Raw genomic sequence first — 21,890 nt, 5'->3', positions numbered from 1 at the left:
TGCCCCCAGAGTTCCCATCATGGCACCACCACCAGCCCAGCAGCCAGAGCTCTGCCCTGTGCCTGGAAAATCCATCTCCAATGGGAATCTGGAGTTTTCAGGGAAATTCAAGGGAAAAATATGGAAGTATTTTAAAGGTAATGGAATGCTTCCTCTTTTCCTTCAGCCTGGTCTGTGGAAGGTGTCCCTGCCTGTGGGGTTGGAATGGGATGAGATTCCAACCAAAACCCTCTGGGATTCTGTGGAAATGACTGACAGATGAGCCACTCTGGATCCCAGACCTTCCAAAGAGGGTCCTGCCAAAATCACCCATGGAGAATCCTCTTGGATCACCCCTCAGCTCCGTGGCTCTCAGGAGACATCCGTGGGAAGATGCACAGCAAGGTTTGGATCCTGAGTTCCAAATCACACCAACCTCCAAAGGAAAATCTGATTTGGGGTCCCACCACGCCTGAGCTGCTCCATCCATCCATCCAGTTAAAATCCAGAGCTTCCAATGGGAAATCCAGTGGTTTGTGTTTTTTAAGGGTGTCAGACCCCACAGTCCATCCAGACTCAGAGTTCCCACCACTTTCCAGACCCCACAGTTCATCAGGCTCTGAGTTCCCATTGCCATTGAAACCCCACAGTCCATCCAGACCTGGAGTTCCCAATTCCTTCTAAACCTCACAGACCATCCAGACTCAGAGTTCCCACTTACTTCCAAGTTCCCCTGTCCATCAAACTCAGAATTCCTATTTTCCAAACCATAGAGTTCATCCACATTTGGAGTTCCCACCATCTTCCAAATCCCATGGTCCATCCAGATTTGGAGTTCACACCATCTTCCAAACTCCACAGTCCATCCAGATTTGGAGTTCTCACCATCTTCCAAACCCCACAGTCCATCCAGATTTGGAGTTCTCACCATCTTCCAAACCCCACAGTCCATCCAGATTTGGAGCTTCCCACTTTCTTCCAAACAGAACAAGGTGCTGATAACCCCAAGGTTGTGGGTTCAATCCCTGCAGGGACCATTCAGTTCAGATTTGGACTCGATGATCTTTGCAGGTCCCTTCCAGCCTGGAACATTCTGTGATTCCAGGGATGAGCTTTAAGGTCCCTTCTGACCTAAACCATCCTGGGATTTTCTGAAAATGTCCTGACTTGGAGCTCCCACCATTTTCCGAGCACAGGAATTTAAAAACACACCAAAACTGCCTAAAAACCAGGGAGCCAAGAGCATCCTTGGGAATGCCCTGAGCACCACCAGTATGGACCAGTACAACTCCAGCTGACACCAGCTGAGCAAGGAAAGCCCTGCCAGGGCCTCAACAAACACACGCACCACGGGGCTGCCTTACCTGGAAAGAGGCTTTATTGAACAGAGCTGGAAAATTATCTCTTCAGTGGAATTACTGAATTTGCACAACATTCTCTACAGAATAAAAAAAATCAAGCCTTGTCATTGTTTTACTGCATCTCGTTGTGCTTTTTATACTTATTTTGCGATTATTATACTCATCTTTTGTTTGTTTTCACGTTTGTACTCCAATTATTTGCATATCAGGTTTTGTTTTTAATCCTAGGGTGTCGAGAGAAAACACAGAATAATAATAATAATTATAATAATTATAATAATAATACTCTTCTTTAGACAAAAGTCTGTTTTGTTTTTTTTTTTTTAAATGAAGTTAAAAGCTGAGCTAATTTAAGGAAAAAGGTCTTCAAATTTCATAACCAACTGGAAGGGAACTTTACAATGCAGTGGAAAACCGGCACGTGTTCGGGTAGCTCGAACCCATTTTGTACAGCTTTTATTATTTTATTTCCTTGTAAAAGTGGACTATTTTTAATTTTTTTTTTTTTTTTTGTAATTTTTTGTTTGTTTGTTTGTTTTCTGAATTTCGCTACAATAACAAAATAATCTTTCTCCCTCTGCACCGAGTCTGGCTCCGGGGCAGAGGCTGAGCCCCCTCGGCGCATCCGGATGTCGGGAGCCATCCCAAGGGAGGGGGAGAGTAAGAAAATCCCGTGTTTCACCACCTCCTGCACCAAGTGTGTGTCTGAACCACCTTTTTGTTCCTCTGGTTGACCCACTGGAGAACCTGAAACGACGACAACGACGACGACAAGAAGCGCTGCTCCCAGCGGCAGCGCCAACGGGAGCTGTTTCCAACGGGAAGGAAGCTGAAAGGCCATGGCTGTCTGGAAGGTCACACCACACGGATCTCATCCCAAAGGCTTTCCACAGAGCCTTGGGTCCATCCATCCTTCTCCAGAAGCGGCTCCATCTCCTTGCCTGCACACCCAGGCTCCAGAGTTTGTTTAGAAAAAGAGTTTGCGCAACCCACGCTTTTAGCGGTGCAAAGCTTCCATGTTGAAATCATCGTTATTACATGTTTTTTTTATTTTATATATATATATATATATATGTATATATATATATTCTGTTCTTTTTTTTTTTGTTTGTTTGTTTTTGTATTTTTTGAAATCAGGCTTGTTTCATTGAAGGCACTTGGTTTCCATGGCAATTTATAAAAGACGGTGGTTTGGTTTCTTCACTTCCGTAGAGCTGATGACTCCGGTGGGGAGGGGAGAGGGATCTTCCAGCGGCCGCCAGCAAACTCCCAGTGAAGCCTGTGACAAATGTAAGCCCAGGTGGCACATCCTGGGTGGGAATGCATGCAAAAGGAGACAGCACACAGTCACCAAGCAGAGCCGTGAGGGATGGAACGGGAAATGTCTGCAAACAGCTCCGGTTCCGGGTTATCCTCGGCGGGAGGTACAAAGGGCCGACATTTGTTTAACTCTACGCTTAAAAACCTTGGGGAAGGGAAAATGAACGCCAGCTCTTCACGTACCCTGTTTACAGTGAGGTGTTTCTCTCTCTCTCTGTGTTTGTATTTCCTCTCTCGCTCTCGCCTTCCTCTTTTTTCTGTTTTATTTTTTTTTTTTGGCAGGCCATTCGGTTTCCATGGTAACAAGCAAACGATTCATTTGAAACAAAACCAGCCATGACTTTGTGCTTTGACAAGGGTTTCTAGAGCTCTTTGCCGAGAGTTCAACCAGATGATGCTGAATTCATCAGTGACCACAAAAGCACCTGAAGGTCTCTTCCTTACTTAGGCCAGATCTCGGTCTCAAGCTTGGTTCTTAGTGAGTTCCACTCCCGTGATGCCTTTTCAAGTCCCCAGTGCTTTCTTAATCTGTAATTTTTTAAATTTAATTATTTATTATTTATTTACGTATTTATTTAACTTTCGAGTCAGTCAGTCAGTGGAGGAATCTTTGGTAGCTTGTTTGGAAATGTCCATTTTACAAAGACTCTTTCTTCATGCCAGTGCCTGGTGATTCTTTTGTAGCCTCTGCCAGGGTAAGGTCACCTCTGATGACTTAAGACAGACATGAGGAGGAGGAGGAGTGGGAGGAATTGTATATGTGCTAATGGCCCAACAGCACCTGATCGTAGATCTACAGAAAGGGGAGAAAAATGGAATTAAAAAAATGGAAATTAAATGGAATTAAATGGAATTAAAGAGGTGCCCACACCCCCTCAGCATTGCTCCAGCATTCCAAAGCCACCTCCCACCACCAGGGGACAAGGACAGCCCTCACCAATTGGACAGAGCAGGACCTGGGATGAAAATCCACCTGCTCTGTTTTGAGGCACACAGAGGGTGGAGGGGTGGGACAGAGCCCTCAGGGAGGCACAGCACTGATTTCCATGGATTCCACATTGTTTGGACCCCCTGGGAATTGTTTTGATGTTGTTTTATCTTCCTGAGTATCTCAAATCCAGCCCAGCCTCACCCATCCAGCATCTTCCCATCTGAGCAAAGCATTCCCAAGGAATTCCCCTTTAAACCTCCCAGCTGAAAAAGCAGGAAAAGATCCATTTGGGAAGCAGAAAGCCAGGAAGCCACTTGTGGGTTAGAGCCACTCACTGTTGGCTGGCTGGTCTGATTTCATGCACTCTCCTTCCACAATGGACACATCATCAATAGCAATGTCCCCTTCGATTCCAGGGCCACGGATCCCTTCAAAGATGAGCTGGAGAAGAGAAGATCAGAGGGTGATAAATAAAAAAACATCCAGCAGAACAGAGAGAGATAAATAAAAAAAATTCCAGGAGATCAGAGGTGTTTTGTTTGGGTTTTTTGGTTTTTTTTTCTGTTAGAGTCAGGATTAAATTCTCAAGAGACAAAATTTCGTGTTTGGACTCAGATGTTTAATTCTTATCCATGTTGCAGTGAGTGCTACAGCACTTTGAGCTAACAAGGTAAAAATGGCAATGCATTTCTTTCTCTACAAGGTCTTTTAAGGGCCAATATATCTAATCAAGAACAGACACCTAAATTATTTCTACTTTTAACCCAATAATCACACACCCATGACTTGTAATGTGTAATTTTCTGTCCAATTACAAAAGTACCACTTGGACCTATGAAGAAAAAGGTGAAGAAGAAAGAAACCTCTGCCCCAAAACTTCCATCTTGCTTTTCACATATTACTGTATTTTAAAACCTTAAAATCTAATTTTCCTACTATGTGACATTACACACTTTGATTCAAACTACACACCAGTAATTTCAGTTTCATTACTCAATTTTGGAAGCTTTCCCCATGGTTTCAGGACAAAAGCAGTGTTCTTCTGGGGGTCAGTGCCTGTCAGCACAGAAAGTCCAAAATTCTCAGTATCCAGGGTTCCAACACAGAAGGGGATAAAAAAAAAGGTTCTGTTGTGTTTGGCTTGGCCACAAGGATGGACTTGGAATGTTGTACAGACAATTTTGGGGTGGAAAAATTAATTCAATGAGATTAGAATGTTTTATAGACCCTTTTGGGGTGGGAAAACCAATTCAATGGGATTGGAATGTTCTACAGACCCTTTTTGGGGTGGAAAAACCAATTCAGTGGGATTGGAATGTTCTACAGACCCTTTTTGGGGTGGGAAAACCAATTCAGTGGGATTGGGATGTTCTACAGACCCTTTTTGGGGTGGAAAAACCAATTCAGTGGGATTGGGATGTTCTACAGACCCTTTTTGGGGTGGAAAAACCAATTCAGTGGGATTGGGATGTTCTACAGACAATTCTTGGGGTGGGAAAATCCATTCAGTGGGATTGGAATGTTCTATAGACCCTTTTTGGGGTGGGAAAACCAATTCAGTGGAACTGGAATTTCTGTGGTGGGAAAACCAATTCAGCCAAGTTCTCATGAACATGAGGGTGGGGTGGGAGCTCTGAGGGCTTTTCCTCCTTGGAATGAGCTGGAAATCATCCTCAGTTGTCACCTGGTGTGTCCAGAGCTCCACCACTGAGTGCTGTGATTGTGTGAGGACATTCCTGGAGCAGGATTCAATGGAATCAAAGCTTTAAGGAGGTTGGAGGTGTTTTTCCCAGAAATTCCTGCTGCCTGAACTTGAGGAGTTCAGGCTCCATGGGAACACACAGGAGCCAGAGGAATTCCATGGAAAACTGAGAGGATTCAATGGAATTTAAAGCTTTAACATTGGAGGTGTTTTTTTATCCCAGAATTTTCCTGCTACCTGAAGAGGAACAAGCATGAGGAATGTGTTGAAGGACTGAGCATCCACTCAAGTTCAGATTCCATGGAAACACAGAGGAGCCAGAAGAATTCCAGGGAAAACTGAGATTCCTGGCTCTTGGAGGTGACCCAACCAGTGCCTCCCATCCCAGTGCTGCACCTGGACAGGACAGGACCTGTCCCCTGCATCCTTCTCCTGCATCCAAAGCTTGGGGGAAACCTCCCAGGATCCAGGTTGGTGTCTCTGCACCATCCTCCCTTCTCAGGAAGGGAATTCCTTTTGTTTGGATCCCACAGGGATCTCCTGGGTGGATTTTACCTTCCCAGATCCCCTGCTGGGGCAGGAATTGGTGGCAGGGACAGCCCCACTTCTCTCCTGCCCTTTTTTAAAACAGCACAAAAAGAAAGGACTTTCTTCAAATTAAGACATATGCAAATATCTCATTTCAGACTGTGGAAGTGAATTCCATGCCAGGATCTATTTTTCCCAACATGTGGGTTCTCATCAGGTTTAGAAGCTTTGATTCCATCCAAGAATGTATTTTCAGAGGAATTGGGGTGAGTTTTATCACAGCAAGGGACACAGTAGAGATTTCATTCCAATTTCAGTGGAACTTTATCCTCTGCTGAGTGGATGACTGGGATTTTAAAGTCCTGTTGATGTTTTTCTCTCCAATATTCCTTGTCTGAAACCAAACTGCTGGAAGAGGAAATCGCGCCTGGATCTCGAGAGGAAAACATCTCCTCACCCAAAATCCAGCCCCTGCTCCTTGGCAGCAGGAACAACACCAATCAGTGGAGCTGAAAGTCCAATTTTTCCTGACAATGGAAAACAATTTCCAGCCTAAAGGGCTCTGTCCAAACACAACAGGCAGTGTTTAATTAAAAGCTGCATTTGGCAGTGATTTCAGTGCCCTCAGACAGGGGCTGCTCCACACTCAGAAGAAATCCCAGCACAGGAGTTGGCAGGGCAGGGAGCAGAACCCAACCTGCAGCTCCCAGGGATGGGCTGCAGGTGCCAGCTGAGCAGAATTCCCCATCAGCATCCCAGAAAAAAAAATAAAAATCCCCATTATGGTTTTGGAAAGCTGCTGTTAAAAGCACTGCATCAAGCTGGAGAATGGGGGGTACAGGAAAAGTCATTAACACCCCAAAACTGGGGAGCTGAAAGGATTTAGTTTGGTGCACATCGACCTGAAAAAGGGGTTAAAATGCTGCTGGGGACTGGGACAAACTGGGACAAACTGGTATTCCATGTTCCCCCTGTCAGGGACACCTCCAGCCTGAAAATTTGGAATATTCCCTTTTGGGTGGGTGAGTGAAAGCAACAAGATCATTCAAACACAGAGATAAATCCTAAATTGTGATTTGGGGTTGGGAATCCTGCAAACCTGGATGTTCCCAGCCCATCCTGCTGATGTTGGAATTTTTTGGACACAAAGTGACCAAATCTGGGTGGGCTGAGCCCCACCTGGAGCTCAGACAGGGAGGGAATGGCACTGACCCAGCAGGAGGGACCAGGACCTGATGATCCCAATCCTTTGTGATAAATCCTGGAGTTTTTGTTTGGATACTGCAATATTTAGATCCTAAATTAGCAATAAATCCAATCCAAATCATCCATACCATCACTATGTCCCACTGCTCAAACCTGGACTAAAATTGACATTTCCTGGATGACAGAACCAACATGTCCCTCTCTTTTTGGGGCTCTCTATTTTTGGGATGTTCATTCTTTAAAAATATTAAATATCTAAATATCTGAGCTAGATTTTTTTGCTATTTTTTGAGATTTAAAGCACTGCAGTCCTCCTAGTTCCTCATGACATAATCTTTGTTCTATATCACAGGCACTGACAAGGTATAAAATATTTTACCCTTATAAATTACCCAATAAAAAGTTTTAATTTCCATGTCACTACAGTGTTTTACTGCAAAGATTCACTTCAATTCCCTCTCCTTAAATTTACTGGGAGCTTTATATTCCTTCCTACTTACACTCCTAAATGGAAAATAAAATTTGCTTCGATGCAAGAGATGCTAAAAAAAAAGTAATTTAAGGCTCCAAGGGCTCTGACATTTATTTGTTATATTTGGTCAGAGCTTTGCATTTGTTTTATGCTGAAACCTTTAAACACAACAATGTTGAAGGTGAAAAACAGCCAAGGAGAGGAGTTTCCCTTTGGAACCTCCCCCCCCCTCTCCTCTGGATTGCTGCTGCCAAATCCTTTGCATTTCCCTGCCCTAAAACCCTCCCAAAAAAGGGGTCTCCAAAACCCCCTCAAATCCATCCCTTCCTTCCCTTTCCCAGGGATGTCAATGCCTCTCATGCACAGAAATAAAAATAGAGGGTCAGGATCAGGAGTTCCCTGTAAATAAAGGAAATTAAACCCATTTTTAGAAAAGCAATTTGGATTTGCAGTGAAATAATTGTCCAAGGTCAGGTTGGATGGGGCTTGGAGCTCCCTGGGATTGTGGGAGGAGTCCCTGGGCATGGCAGGGGTGGGATGGGATAATGGGATAATGGGATAATGGGATAATGGGATAATGGGATAATGGGATAATGGGATAATGGGATGGGATGGGATAATGGGATGGGATAATGGGATGGGATGGAATGGGATAATGGGATGGGATAATGGGATGGGATAATGGGATGGGATGGGATGGGATAATGGGATGGGATAATGGGATGGGATAATGGGATGGGACAATGGGATGGGATAATGGGATGGGATGGGATAATGGGATGGGATGGGATGGGATAATGGGATAGGATGGGATGGGATAATGGGATAGGATGGGATGGGATAATGGGATGGGATGGGATGGGATAATGGGATGGGATAATGGGATGGGATGGGATGGGACTCAATGAGATGGAATGGGATAATGGGATGGGACTCAATGGGATTTGATTCAATGGGATGGGATCCAAGGTCACTTCAAACCCAAACCAGTCTGTGATTTTTCCCCAAAATACATTTTCTCCCCTAGGAGACCTGGGAGGGACAGAGAGGGCTGAGAGGAGAACCCTGCACTCAGGGCACAGCTTGTGACTGCCACATTCCACAGGGACATCCCCAGCCTCACCCACAGCTGGACCTGCTGCTTTTTATTGGGAATGTTCCAGTTCCACCCATGCCTGGGAATTACCCCTAAAAACTCCATCAGCACCTCCCTGTCAAGCCCAGCAGGAAATGTGTGAAAATCCTGTCACCACCCCTGAGTCTCATGCTGCCACCAAGCACTCCCAGATCATCCCTCTTCCTGCAGAAAATCCATGTATTCCCAAAAACCTCAAACACAGGGGCCCTAAGGAATTTCTCCCAGAGAATAATTTCATATTCCACTTGCTAATCTAAAATCAAAACCTGCTGGAATAACCCAGCTCCCACATCTAAAAAGTGCTTGGAGTTCAAGCATTATTAAACCCCACGGTGCTCAAGGAAAGCAATTATCTGTCCATGAGCAGCATGCAGAGCTGAGAATTCCCAAAGAAAATCCCACCATTCCCAGCCTCCCTGCCCAACTCCCAGCTCCTGGAGGTGCCAAATTACCTGGAATGAGGTGGGGGGGTTGATGTTCACCCGGGCTTGGTTCCAGTGCTGCCCCTTGTTCCCACTGGAGGACCACAGGGGGTTTTCTATGGCAGTCTGACCCTTGAGCCTCAGGTAAACGTTCAGACTTCCTGCAAAAACAGGAGCAGAGCTGGAGCTGGGGAGGCTCTGCCTGCAGCACAGGGGCTGCAGCACCCTCCTTTTCCCTGGATCTGAGGTGTGGAAGTTTCTTGGCATAGGTTCAAAACCTTCTGAAATTCGGGAATGTTGGGAAGTGATGGGAGGTCTCAGCAGAGGGGAACTGAGAACCCGTCCAGCAGCCCAGGAAAGGCATGAGAATTCCAAGGAAAAAAAAAATTTTCTGTGGTTTAGGGCAATGAATTGGCATTAAACCTCCTTATCCAGTGCAATATCAGCAATTTGGTTGGTTTGTGCTGAATTCTTGCTTGTTAAAACCACCCAGCTTTCCTCTGCCCATTGCTGGAATTCCCCAGATCCTGGCAGATCCACCTCAGGGACAGAGCTGATGGGAATATTCCTGGAGGAGACCAACACCCTCTGAGTTCAAATAACCTCCAAAATCCTCCCTGTGCAGGAAAAGCCCCCAGAGCTGCACCTTGGCCCACCAGCACAGACATTTCTGACACCAGGGTCACCTGCAGGCATCTACAGAACCAGATTCTCTTGATGCACCAAAAAATAACAAATTTCTTTGATCTGGGTCCTTGATTCACAGGATTTGGGGGTTTGGGTGCTGTTTTTCAGCAGGTGTTTTTGGTGCAGGGGTGTGGGGCAGTGGCCTCTCTGTGCTCTGTAAATTCAGTGTATTTCTCTCCCTTTGAGACTTTCAGACAGGAAATTGTCTCGTTCCAGTTTATTCCCATTGTCACTTTTTCTGTCCCTGAGCTTTTTCACACTCTTCCTCCAGGAATTTATCCAAAGGTTAAGATCCTCCTAAGCCTTTCCAAGGCCAGCCTGGACAGGATTTGGAGCCCCTGGGACAGTGGAAGGTGTCCCAGCCCATGGAAAGGGTTGGAACAGGATGAGTTTGAGGTCCCTTCCCACCCAAACCAGTCTGGGATTCTGGGATTCTGGAGTTTTGAATATTAGCTAAAATGATGGGAACTGTATTTTAAAAAAATTAAGGGACCAAAGTAATACTGAGCAATTTTGGATTCTGACAATTCATGTCCACATTTCCAGGAATAAATCCAGTGGAATTGTGGTCACAGATCACCTCTGTCACCTGGGGTCAGATCCTGCCTTGGCAATTCAAGGATTCCCACAGGGAAAGGGGAATCCCAGCAAAAACCCCAAAATCTAAGCACAGACACTTGCTGAAGAGGAAATCCAGGGGAAAAACCCCAAATCCCACTGGTTTTGGACAAACCTCAGCACCTGTTTTCTTTACATTATCCCAAAAAACTTTAAACTCCAAATATTTATCAGGAACTCCAGAAACACTCTTTAACCCTTTATGTTTGTCATTTCTTCTTCACAATATCCATCATAAACAACCAGAATATAACCAGATATTGCAATTTCTATATTTTTCCTCTCAGCATGGAGTGGCTGAATCCCTTCCTCCCAATAAAAAAACCCAGCACAGAGCCAGGAGAATTCCAACCTGGAGCTGCATCCACCTTCCTGCAGCACAGAGATGACAGAAAAAAAACAAAAACCTGAGTGCACTTGTCTCCTCTGCTTAAAATCTGAGCCCTGCCTGGGGGCAGGGGGAGCTTGGACAAAGCAAGAACCAGAACTCTCTAGGAGGATGAGTTTGCCCTTGAAATAAAGATAAAAATACCTCAAACCAGGTCACTTTGACACTGGAAAACCTCTTGGCACACTGTGAGCACCAAGAAAGCTGCAAAGGACTTCCAAAAAATTGGATTTTTGTTGTTTAGGTTTTTATGTTTTCCCACTCTTTTTTTTTTTTTTTTTTTTTTTTTTTTTTTTTTTTTTTTTTTTTCCATACTACAAAAAGAAATTATATGTGGGTGTTGAAAGAGCCAGGACTAAAAATAGGCTGGCAGATACTCTTTGAAAATCCGTATTCCTGCAGGTTTTCAGCACAATTTCAATGAGTTTTCCACAGGAAACACATGGGGAATGATGCTGCTCCCTGCCTGACCCTGAATCCATCAGGAATACCTAAAACACTCAAAGATATCCTTTAAAAATCCATATTCCTGCAGGTTTTCAGCAAATTTTCCATGACTTTTCTACAGGAAACACCTGAGGTCCTGATTCTACTCAGAAATTCCTGGAACACTCACAAACACTGTTTTAAAATCCATATTCCAGCAGATTTTGAACAAATAGCAAGTTTTACACGACTTTTCTGTGGGAAATACCTGAGGAATTCTGTTGTTCACTGCCTGATCCTAAATCCATCAGAAATACCTAAAACACTTACTGATACTCCTTGAAAATCCATATTCCTGCAGGTTTTCAGCAAATTTTCAGTGAGTTTTCCACAGAAAATACCTGAGCAACACTGCTGCTCCCTGCCTGATCCTGATTCTACTCAGAAATTCCTGAAACACTTGCAAATACTCCTTGAAAATCCATATTCCTGCAGGTTTTCAGCAAATTTTTCATGACTTTTCTACAGGAAACACCTGAGGTCCTGATTCTACTCAGTAATACCTGAAACACTCACAAATACTCCTCAAAAATCCATATTCCTGCAGATTTTGAGCAAACAGCAAATTTCCCATGACTTTTCCACAGTAAATACCTGTGGAATGCTGTAGTTCACTGCCTGATCCAGAATTCACCAGGAATACCTAAAACACTCAAAGATACCCTTTGAAAATCCATATTCCTGCAGGTTTTCAGCAAATTTCCCATGACTTTTCCACAGTAAACACCTGTGGAATGCTGTAGTTCACTGCCTGATCCAGAATCCACCAGGAATACCTAAAACATCCCATTAGAATCAGGAAAAAATCCTTGTTAAATACCAACTTCTCCCTTTCCAGGCTCTAAAATTCCCATTCCAATCAATGGGATCCCCATGCAATTCAAATTCCCAGACTCTCACTCATGCAGGAAACATTTGCCAGCTGTAAGAGGGGAAATCCCTCCACCCTACAAATTCCTGATTAGTTGAAAATAGAATTTGGGTGCTGTCTGTGTTACGAGAAGCCCTTGGAGGGGCTGGTGCTGTTCCCACACTTTTCCTCCAAATGAGAAGTTTTCCCAGCTGTTTTTCCCAAGGGGATTGGCTGTCTCTCACCTATGTGCTGTCCATACATGTGGTAGTAGAAGCTGAAGCAGTAGGCTGTGTTGGTGGCCCCGTAGGGATTTTTGGGAGCCACGCTGAAAACGGGGCTGACGAGTCTGGCCTTCTCCCCCTCCAGCCGGGGCCGCGACGTCTCGATGTACATGTAAAATCCTGGAAAATCCCAAGGGGAATCATTGGGATGGGGACTGGAACAAGTGTGAAAACATGGAAAAATCCAAGGGGAATCATTGGGATGGGGACTGGAACAAGTGTGAAAACATGGAAAAATCCAAGGGGAATCATTGGGATGGGGACTGGAACAAGTGTGAAAACATGGAAAAATCCAAGGGGAATCATTGGGATGGGGACTGGAACAAGTGTGAAAACATGGAAAAATCCAAGGGGAATCATTGGGATGGGGACTGGAACAAGTGTGAAAACATGGGAAAATCCAAGGGGAAACATTGGGATGGGGACTGGAGCAACTGTGACAACATGGAAAATCCCAAGGGGAATCATTGGGATGGGGACTGGAACAACTGTGAAATCCTGGAAAATCCCAAGGGGAATCATTGGGATGGGGACTGGAGCAACTGGGAAATCCAAGGGGAATCATTGGGATGGGGACTGGAGCAACTGTGACAACATGGAAAATCCCAAGGGGAAACATTGGGATGGGGACTAGAACAAGTGTGACAACATGGAAAATCCCAATGGGAACATTGGGATGGGGACTGGAACAACTGTGAAATCCTGGGAAATCCAAGGGGAATCATTGGGATGGGGACTGGAACAACTGTGACAACATGGAAAATCCCAAGGGGAACATTGGGATGGGGACTGGAGCAACTGTGAAATCCTGGAAAATCCCAAGGGGAACATTGGGATGGGGACTGGAACAACTGTGAAATCCTGGGAAATCCAAGGGAAGTCATTGGGATGGGAACTGGAACAACTGTGAAATCCTGGAAAATTACAAGGGGAATCATTGGGATGGGGATTCAACACCTGAGTACACATAAAAACCTGGAAAATTCCAAGGGGAATCATTGGGATGGGGACTTTAACAACTGTGAAAACCTGGAAAATTCCAAGGGGAATCATTGGGATGGGGACTTCAGCACTTGGAAAATTCCAAGGGGAATCATTGGGATGGGGACTTGAACAACTGTGAAATCCTGGAAAATCCAAGGGGAAACCATTGGAATCAGGCCCACAACATCTGTGAAATCCTGGAAAATTCCAAGGGAAATCATTGGGATGGGGACTTGAACAACTGTGACAACCTGGAAAATTCCAAGGGGAATCATTGGGATGGGGACTGGAGCAACTGTGACAACCTGGAAAATTCCAAGGGGAACATTGGGATGGGGACTGGAACAACTGTGAAAACATGGAAAATCCAAAGGAAACCATTGGAATGGGGACTTTAACAACTGTGAAAACATGGAAAATCCAAGGGGAACATTGGGATGAGGCCCTCAACACCTTTGAAAACCTGGGAAATTCCAAGGGGAATCATTGGGATCAGGCCCTTAATATCTGTAAAAACGTGGAAAATTCCAAGGGGAATCATTGGGATGGGGATTCAACACCTGTGTAAACCTGGAAAATTCCAAGGGGAAATCCTTGGAATCAGGCCCTCAACACCTATGACAGCCTGGAAAATTCCAAGGGAAATCACTGGGATGAAGCCTTTAACACCTGTGAAAACCAGGAAAATTCCAAGGAGAAACCATTGGGATCAGGCCCTCAACATTTGTAAAAACCTGGAAAATTCCAAGGGGAATCATTGGGATCAGGCCCTCAACACCTGTAAAAACCTGGAACTCATTTTTCCCCTGCATGAAGCCTCTGTGTTTCCAAAAGCTGCTCCGAAGATCTGTTTTCCATGAAAACAAAAATCCAGTGGGACAGTGCAGGAAAACATCTTCAAACTGACAAAATTTGGCACAAAATTTGAGGAGGTTCAACCTTTGGTGCTGAGGGAGGAATTCATCTCTGGAAATGTGACTTGTAAAATAAAGGGAAAAAATATTGGAAACTTTTCTAGGAATATTTTCACCTGGCCATGTCAATCCCAAAGGAGACAATATCAATTTCTTCCATTCCTGGAAATGCCAACCACAGAGATATTATTTAATTAATCCAACCAAATGAATGTGGTGCAGGATGGATTTTTTTCCCCCCTTTGGAAGTGCACACAATAAAATAGCAGGAATGACTGCAGGTCTGGATAAATTCAGACTTTTCAAATGCAAATCCCCTCTGTAGACAGGAGCACACCTTAACAGGGGCAGAAGATTGAAAATTGCACATTTGAACATCAGCCAGAGCAAAAATGGGGCAAAAACCACCTCGTTGTGATGGGCTGAGAGAGCCCCAGGGAGGATTTGAACGACATCAACAGGAGAATATTGTAAAATGAGCCAGATTTCCCCACTGGAGTTTAATGTGAAGGGAATCACTTTGAAAATGGCACAATAAAAACGAGTCGAGGTGGGAATGGCACAGGCAGGGGCTGTGCCTTGGGACCTGTCACTGCTCAGCACCAATAAATCCTTCTAGAAGGGTCTTGGTCTGAACTTAGAGCCCCTGCCAGGAGAGCTGGAGAGGGGCTGGGGACAAGGGCTGGAGGGACAGGACACAGGGAATGGGACACTGCCAGGGTCAGGGATGGGTGGGATGTTGGGAATTGGGAATTCCTGGCTGGGCTGGGATTGCCAGAGCAGCTGTGGCTGCCCCTGGATCCCTGGCAGTGCCCAAGGCCAGGCTGGACACTGGGACAGTGGGAGGTGTCCCTGCTCATCCAGGGGTGGGATGGGATGGGATCCATGGGATTTAAGATCCTTCCCACCCAAACCAGCCCAGGATTCTGTGGTGTTCAGAGCTCAGCTGGCAGCTCCCCCCCCTGCTCTGGTGCACAAATCCATGAGCTGGGAATGTTGGAGCCAAGAGCTGCCCTGACTGGCAGGATTCATTCCCAAAGGGGAACTGGAAGCTCCTCTCCACACTGGCAGCAAATTCCAAAGCCACAGTGAAAGGTCAAGGCTTGGGACAGCTGGTGATGAAACAGTTAATCCACCCCAGCAATGGGATTTGGAATTATCCATGGGGATTAACCCTCAATAAAATGTAATTCTGAAGAAGTCTATCACCAATTAAACATTTCTCACGGAATCTCCCGGGTTGGAGACACCTCTGGAGCTCATCCCATCCAAAGCATGGCTTAATTAAAGCTCAGGACTTTAAATTAAATTAAAGATACAGCTGGATTTGGGAACCTCCAAGGACTGGGATTTCCCAGCCTTCCTGAGCAACCCCTGCCAGGGCTTGACCCTTTGACATTTCAACAGAATTGTCTCATTCCAGTTTATTCCCATTGTCACTTTTCCTGAACTTTAATCCTTCCCTGTCCCTGTCCCTCTGGGGTTCCTTGGCCAGGAGATGACATTGCTGGCAGGTCCCTGTCCCTGTCCCATCCCTGCTGTCCCTGTCCCACCCCCTGCTGTCCCTGTCCCTGTCCCCATCCCTGCTGTCCCCATCCCTGCTGTTCCAGTCCCTGCTGTTCCTGTCCCTGTCCCTGTCCCCATCCCTGCTGTCCCTGTCCCTGCTGTTCCTGTCTCTGTCCCTGTCCCTGCTGTCCCTGTCCCTGCTGTCCCTGTCCCTGTCCCATCCCTGCTGTCCCTGTCCCTGTCCCATCCCTGCTGTCCCTGCTGTCCCTGTCCCTGCTGTCCCTGTCCCTGCTGTCCCTGCTGTCCCTGCTGTCCCCTGTCCCTGCTGTCCCTGTCCCTGCTGTCCCTTACCCTCCTTGGAGCCGCTGCGGTCGGCGTTGGGCCCCGTGTTGGGTGTGTACTTGGTGTCCCTCGTGGCAGTGCTTTGTTTAGTCCAGTCAAAGTTGTCAGTGTCATCTTGAGTGAAAAGGCAAATGTTCCCATCCTCAAAGCCACAGTGGAACTCCCCTGCCAGGACAAAAGACAGGAATTTAGCAGCTGAAGTTTCCTTAAAATTATTTTTTTCAAATTCTCCATCAGTTACCCATAGTTTTCTTTAATAGCAAGCTCAACAACAACAACCAAAAAAAAAAAAAAAAAAAAAAAATCAGGGTCACCAATTTGAAATGATATTTCAATCTTTTTATAGAGTTCCTCCTCACGTATTCAGATTTATACAGTGGTTTTTAGAGGTGTTGTCTCTTTCCACATTTCTAAAAAGCTGGGAAGAACAGGCAGCATGTCCATAAAAAATGAAATATGGGGGGAAAAGTGGGAAGTGGATAAATGTGGTTTTGGGAGAAGAGACAGCAGCTTTTCAAATTGTAAACTTTATCTCCACATGGCATCTCCTAGATGTTCCTTAATTTCCATAGGGATGGAAAAGGAAGAACTGGATGAAATGAGGCAAAGGAGCTTTGGGATAAACATGAAGGAACTCTCTGAAAATCAGGATATTGCAGCACATGGGGGGATATCAGGAAGAGAATTGAGACCCCATCACCAAATTATCCTAACAAATCCCTGGGAGGAAAATCTGCATCCATATGGGAAGGAGAGGGGACTACACCATGACCTGGACACACCTCTGCGATTTTCACTGAGATTTCTGGGATGTGTTTGAAGGAAGTGGGAAATGTGTTGATCTAAAGAAGAAAAATTGCCAAGAACCCCAAAGAGGATTCCTGGGATCCTCTCCTGCATGGAATTGTGAGAGCCCAAGTGATCCCAGGAATTCCTCCTGTCATTTAAGAACCAAAACCCAACTTGGAGGCTCAGTTCTCTCAGAGCATAACAAGTAGAATAAAACATGCAGAAGCTGAATTTCACTGCATGAACAATTCCTGCTGAGTTTACCCTTCCTGCAAAGTCCATTGATTTCTGGGAGGGAAGCAGGAAATCTCCCTTCTCCAGGGAGAAGGCAGCAGCCTGCACTGTGCCAGCTTGGAGGGCTGGATTTATATTCACTGCTAGGAGGGAGAAACTCAAGCCCTGGGTGTCCAGGGATTGCTCATCCCTGCTAAATGGAGAAGGTGGATAAATGTTTGCAGGTTTGGGCTTTTGGGGAGCTCTAAATCCACTTAAGCCACTGGAGCTTCCCTGTTAATCACTGAGCAGAAAGGGACCTGGAGCTTCGTGCTGCAACACTCAGGTGATGCTGCAGGCTCAGAAATCAGCTTGGGAAATGCACTTCAAGCCACAGCATGCACTCAGAGGGATTTCCAAATATTCCTGGTTCTCCTCCTGCCTTTCCAAAGGACAACACGAGGCCAAAGGGGTCCAGGGGGGATCAGGGAGGAGGCCAGGGGGGATCCTGCCCCTCTGCTCAGCCCTGGGAACATCTGGAGCTCCTGTCCCATCCAGGGGAGGGATGTGAGGATGAGGAAGGGCTGGAGCCTCTCAGTGCCCAGGGAAGGCTGAGGGAGCTGGGGCTGCTCCAGGCAGGGGCTGAGCCCAGGAATTGCTGGCACAGGGGGCAGAGCCAGAGAGGGGCTGGAGTCTCCTCCCTGGGCTGTTCCAGAGGCACAGGACACAGCCCTGTGCTGAGCAGGGGGGTGACACCAGTGACCCCTGGGGTCCCTTCCTGGGATTCTGTGTCCCTCCAGACCTGTCAGTATAAAACACAACCCTATAAAACCAGGTTATCCCAGGAATGCAGTTCCCAGAAAGTTCCTTGTCTCCCAGCAGCTCCAGCAGAATGATTTGGTGTCCCAGGAAATCCATCCCAGCTCCTCCAGGAGAATCCATTCCCTAGAGCACAGCCCCTGCTCGGGCTGGCACAGCCCAGGTGTGGGATTCTGGTTATCCCAGGTGAGCTCAGCAGGTGGGAGCTGCTGAGGGCAGCAGGGAGGGAATTCCTGGCTGGGCTGGAATTCCAGAGCAGCTGAGGCTGCCCTGGAGCCCTGGCAGTGCCCAAGGCCAGGCTGGCACTGGGGCTGGAGCAGCTGGGGCAGGGGATGGGGTTGGGGTGGGATTCAGGTCCCACCACCCCAAACCAGTCCCTGAGCCTTTGATGGTTCCGTGATTGCACCAAACCCTTCAGGACAGAAAATGACTGACCAACATCTCTGTCTTCATCCCAGGACTGGGAAGGGAATTCCAAGACTCTGCCAGAGCTCTGGGGACACTCCAGGACTCAAACAAAGATTCTGAGCAAAGCACCAGCTGTGCCTCTCATCCCCAAAAATTCCTTTTACACCAGCTGAGCTCCAAATTCTCTTGGTTTATCCCACATTTGGTGGATTTTGCTTCCACCTCCACTTTTTTTTGCATCTCCCTGCAGCACAGAAGTTGCTGCTTCTACACAAAGGGATGAAATTAAAAGGCAAAATTTAAGTGAAGAAAAAAAGTTTTGATTCCCAGGTCCAGTCCCGGAGCAAAGTGAAAAACAAAAAGAGTTTTCAGCCATTCAGCACTTTCTGCACTGCCCCTCCAGTGCCTTAAAAGCTGCATCAACTTCTTGTGCCCTCAGAGCTTCATTAAGAAATTCCACATCAGCAGAACAAAAGATTTTTTTCCTCTGGTGAAGAAAAAAAAATAAAATACATGTTCAAGCCAGGTGAAAAAAAAAAAAAAGAGTCAAAGTTTGCCATTTATTTAATAGTCAAACATTGATTTCATGTGGAATACCTTGGAAAAGGTTAGTGCTAAATGTTCTTGGCACTGAACACTCCTTTAAAAAAATGACAGAATGAGAAAAATGGGGAAAAGCTCCTCAGGCTTTGCTCCACACTTCTATAGGAGCATTTAAAGAGCTGTGGATGGATCTGTTAATTGATGGGCAGGGGGAACAAGCAGCTCTTCCACAGGTGCTGCAGCCACAGCCCTAACGATGGTGCTAATTAACATTAATGAGCCTGGTGGTTTTTGTCAGGGCACATGGCAGGATTCACATCATTAATAATTTCCTTGCCAATTAGGGCAGAAGCTGGAGCTGCTCTGGAGGTGAAACCCTTCACTGTAACATGGATTTGTCATCTGTCCCCATAAAATCCAAGCTGGATGTGACTCCTCTCTTCCATTATTCAGGGCTGATCTCTAATTGTGCAAATTGATTGAAAATCCTTCTGGTTCCCATTAAATGGTTTCTGTTAGGTGGTAAAAAATGAGGTGGAGATGTGAGTTGAAATCTTTTGATGCTTCTTGCTTGGGTATCTCAGAGATGGCATCAAAATGCAGGATTGAGGGAATGGGATTGTGCCAGAAGTGAAGCAGGAAGAGCAAGACTTCACTTTCCAGCCAGGAATCCTGTCCTGCTTGGATACAGCTCCTCCTTTTTCTTCACACAGCAGAAATAAAAGCAGAAATTGGCTCAGCAGGTTTAGGAACAGCAGAGATTTTGTAGGAAGCACAAAAAAAGGGAAATGGGGAAGGCACTGGAGCACCAGGAGAGGCTGAGGGAGCTGGGAAGGGGCTGGAAAATCCCTGAGGGAGCTGGGAAGGGGCTCAGGCTGGAGGAAAATCCCCCTGGGATTTTTGCAGCTTTGGTGGAAAAACTTTCCCATCCTTCCCTTGAGCCAACACATTCCTTATTCCCATTCAGATTCCACCCACGTTCCATCATGATCCTGCAAGACTTTTTGGAAAATTAGTTTGAGATCTTAAGATCCTAGAGGAGAGTGAAGCACTTGGGATTGTGTATTTTCTTCCCATCAGAGCCTATATTTAATATATTAATTAGCAAGAGTTTAATTCCCTGCTCGTCAGGCTCCATGGGAGAGGTTCCTGCAGCTCCTGGGAGCTTTGAGCTAAGCTCTGCTTAATTATTGATGTGTTGGACAAGATCTTCTGCAAATAAGTTTAAAATTTACACAAAAGCCCAAAGTTGAGTCTGAGGGATGGAGCAGAGCCTGCTCCTGCCTGCAGGAAAAGTGGGAGACTGGGCCTCCTTCCTTAGGAGGGAATAATTTTGGGAAGTGTTATTAAAAACTAGAATTTGCTGTGAGAGAAAATACAGATTTGTTGGGAGAACGGGATGGAGCTGGGAGATGTGGGACTGTGGGGACTGGGTGGTTTTACTGGGATGTGCCAAAGCTCCATCCCAGCCTCCTGCCTGGATGTGTGCAGGGATTTGGTGCCCATGAGAAGTGGAAGGACAAAGGGGGACTGAAGCATTTCCAGCCTGGACTTTGCATTTCCTGAGGAGCTGTGTCCTGAGAACTTGAGCAGAACCAAGATCCACTTGGGGTCTCCACATTTCCCCAATGAATCCGTGATTCCTTCATCTCTGTGGGGAAGAACTTCCTTCCTTTGGTTCCAATCTGCCCTAAAAAGCTTGGAAATAACTCAGGAACCACAAGGAAAACTCTGGGGAGCCCTCAGAGAACTTTCCAGAGCATGAAGGGGCTCCAGGAGAGCTGGAGAGGGACTGGGGACAAGGGATGGAGGGAAGGACACAGGGAGATGAAGGAGGATGGATTTAAATGGGATGTTGGGAATTGGGAATTCCTGGCTGGGATGGAATTGCCAGAGCAGCTGTGGCTGCCCCTGGATCCTGGAATGTCCAAGGACACTGGGGGAGGTGTCCCTGCCCTTCCATGGTTTCCATCCCCACCAGCTCCTGAGCTGCTCCCCCACAGCTGGATCTGAATTTCAGCCCATGAATATTTTCCTTTTCCTTTCTCACTCTGGGGCAGTGAGAAAAGTGAGCTGGAGCTGAGATTTTCCTTCCTTTTTCCTTGTTGGAACAATCCCAAATGACACCTTCAGGTGGTTCCTGCCCCCCATGAGCTGCAGCTGGAAGTAAAATATATTTCAAATTGACTTTTGAACTGTGAGGGACAAGCAATGCAAGCACTGTGCTTCATGAAAGATAAAATAATAAATATTTTAAATACTTACGGAGATGTGGATTCACCGGAGCTGGAAAACAGAGGGAAAATAAAATTAATGCAAAGAAAAAATAAATCTAACTCATCAATATTCAGATTATCCCAAATTTCTCCTTGCTGAATATTGAAATTCATCCACTTCACACCTTAAAAAGATGGAAAAGAGAAAAATCCAAACCTCCACAATACCCTAAGCATGGGAATGGCTTCCCAGGTTAATGCAGAGGAATCTGCAACGGGAGAGGAGGAGGGATTATTCTGTGGCTCTGTTTGCAGAAGGAGAAATTTGAGGATGGGTGATTTAGGAAAAGGCTCTTCTACCACAGCCCCACACATGAGGGGGGGCTGAGCTCAGGGCTGCAATTCAATTTCATTCACAAAAAATCCAAAATTAATTTTGTCTCCAATTAATGGTGACACCTGGCAATGGCAGAGCATCACTCCAGACTTTCCTGCTGCCTTTCCTTGCTTTAATCCCAGCCTAAGATTCAACAAAATCCTAAATTCAACCTGGAGTTGCCAAAGCAGCTCCAAATTAGCTCCACTTTGTCTGAAACACGAGAAGATTTGTTCCAGTGTCATCTCCCCGAGAAACCCAATTTTTACATCTTTTACCTACAAATTACCTCTGATTCTCCAAAAAAACCCTCCATTTTGCAGGATCCCTGAGTGATTGAACCTGGAATTAGCTGCAATTGCTGGCAGCTGCATTGACTGAGGCTTGATTTGTCACTAAAAGCAGAGG

General features: G+C 46.0%; 1 protein-coding gene across 2 annotated transcripts in view; it reads right to left on the bottom strand.

Moving 5' to 3' along the window:
• Positions 1-2,451: 2,451 nt before the first annotated feature.
• MDGA2 (MAM domain containing glycosylphosphatidylinositol anchor 2) overlaps positions 2,452-21,890 on the bottom strand; it is a 196,376-nt gene continuing 176,937 nt past the window's right edge. The window contains exons 12-17 of one of the 2 annotated variants that reach the window (XR_013774537.1): positions 21,156-21,176; positions 16,128-16,283; positions 12,351-12,492; positions 9,090-9,220; positions 3,927-4,032; positions 2,452-3,453 (exon numbers count right to left, since the gene is read on the bottom strand). Coding sequence is in view for 1 of the 2 variants with exons in the window: in XM_079307819.1 (XP_079163945.1) it covers positions 3,362-3,453; positions 3,927-4,032; positions 9,090-9,220; positions 12,334-12,492; positions 16,128-16,283; positions 21,156-21,176 (665 nt within the window). In the remaining variant the exon portion in view is untranslated. Of the gene's footprint in view, positions 3,454-3,926; positions 4,033-9,089; positions 9,221-12,333; positions 12,493-16,127; positions 16,284-21,155; positions 21,177-21,890 lie in introns of both variants that reach the window. The other variant, XM_079307819.1, reaches the window with a different exon arrangement.

The sequence above is a fragment of the Erithacus rubecula genome (assembly GCF_903797595.1).
Source record: "Erithacus rubecula genome assembly, chromosome: 6".
In the NCBI taxonomy this organism is placed as follows: domain Eukaryota; kingdom Metazoa; phylum Chordata; class Aves; order Passeriformes; family Muscicapidae; genus Erithacus; species Erithacus rubecula.
Note: the sequence above shows the minus strand (reverse complement) of the source record. Positions and strands in the feature narration are given on the sequence as shown.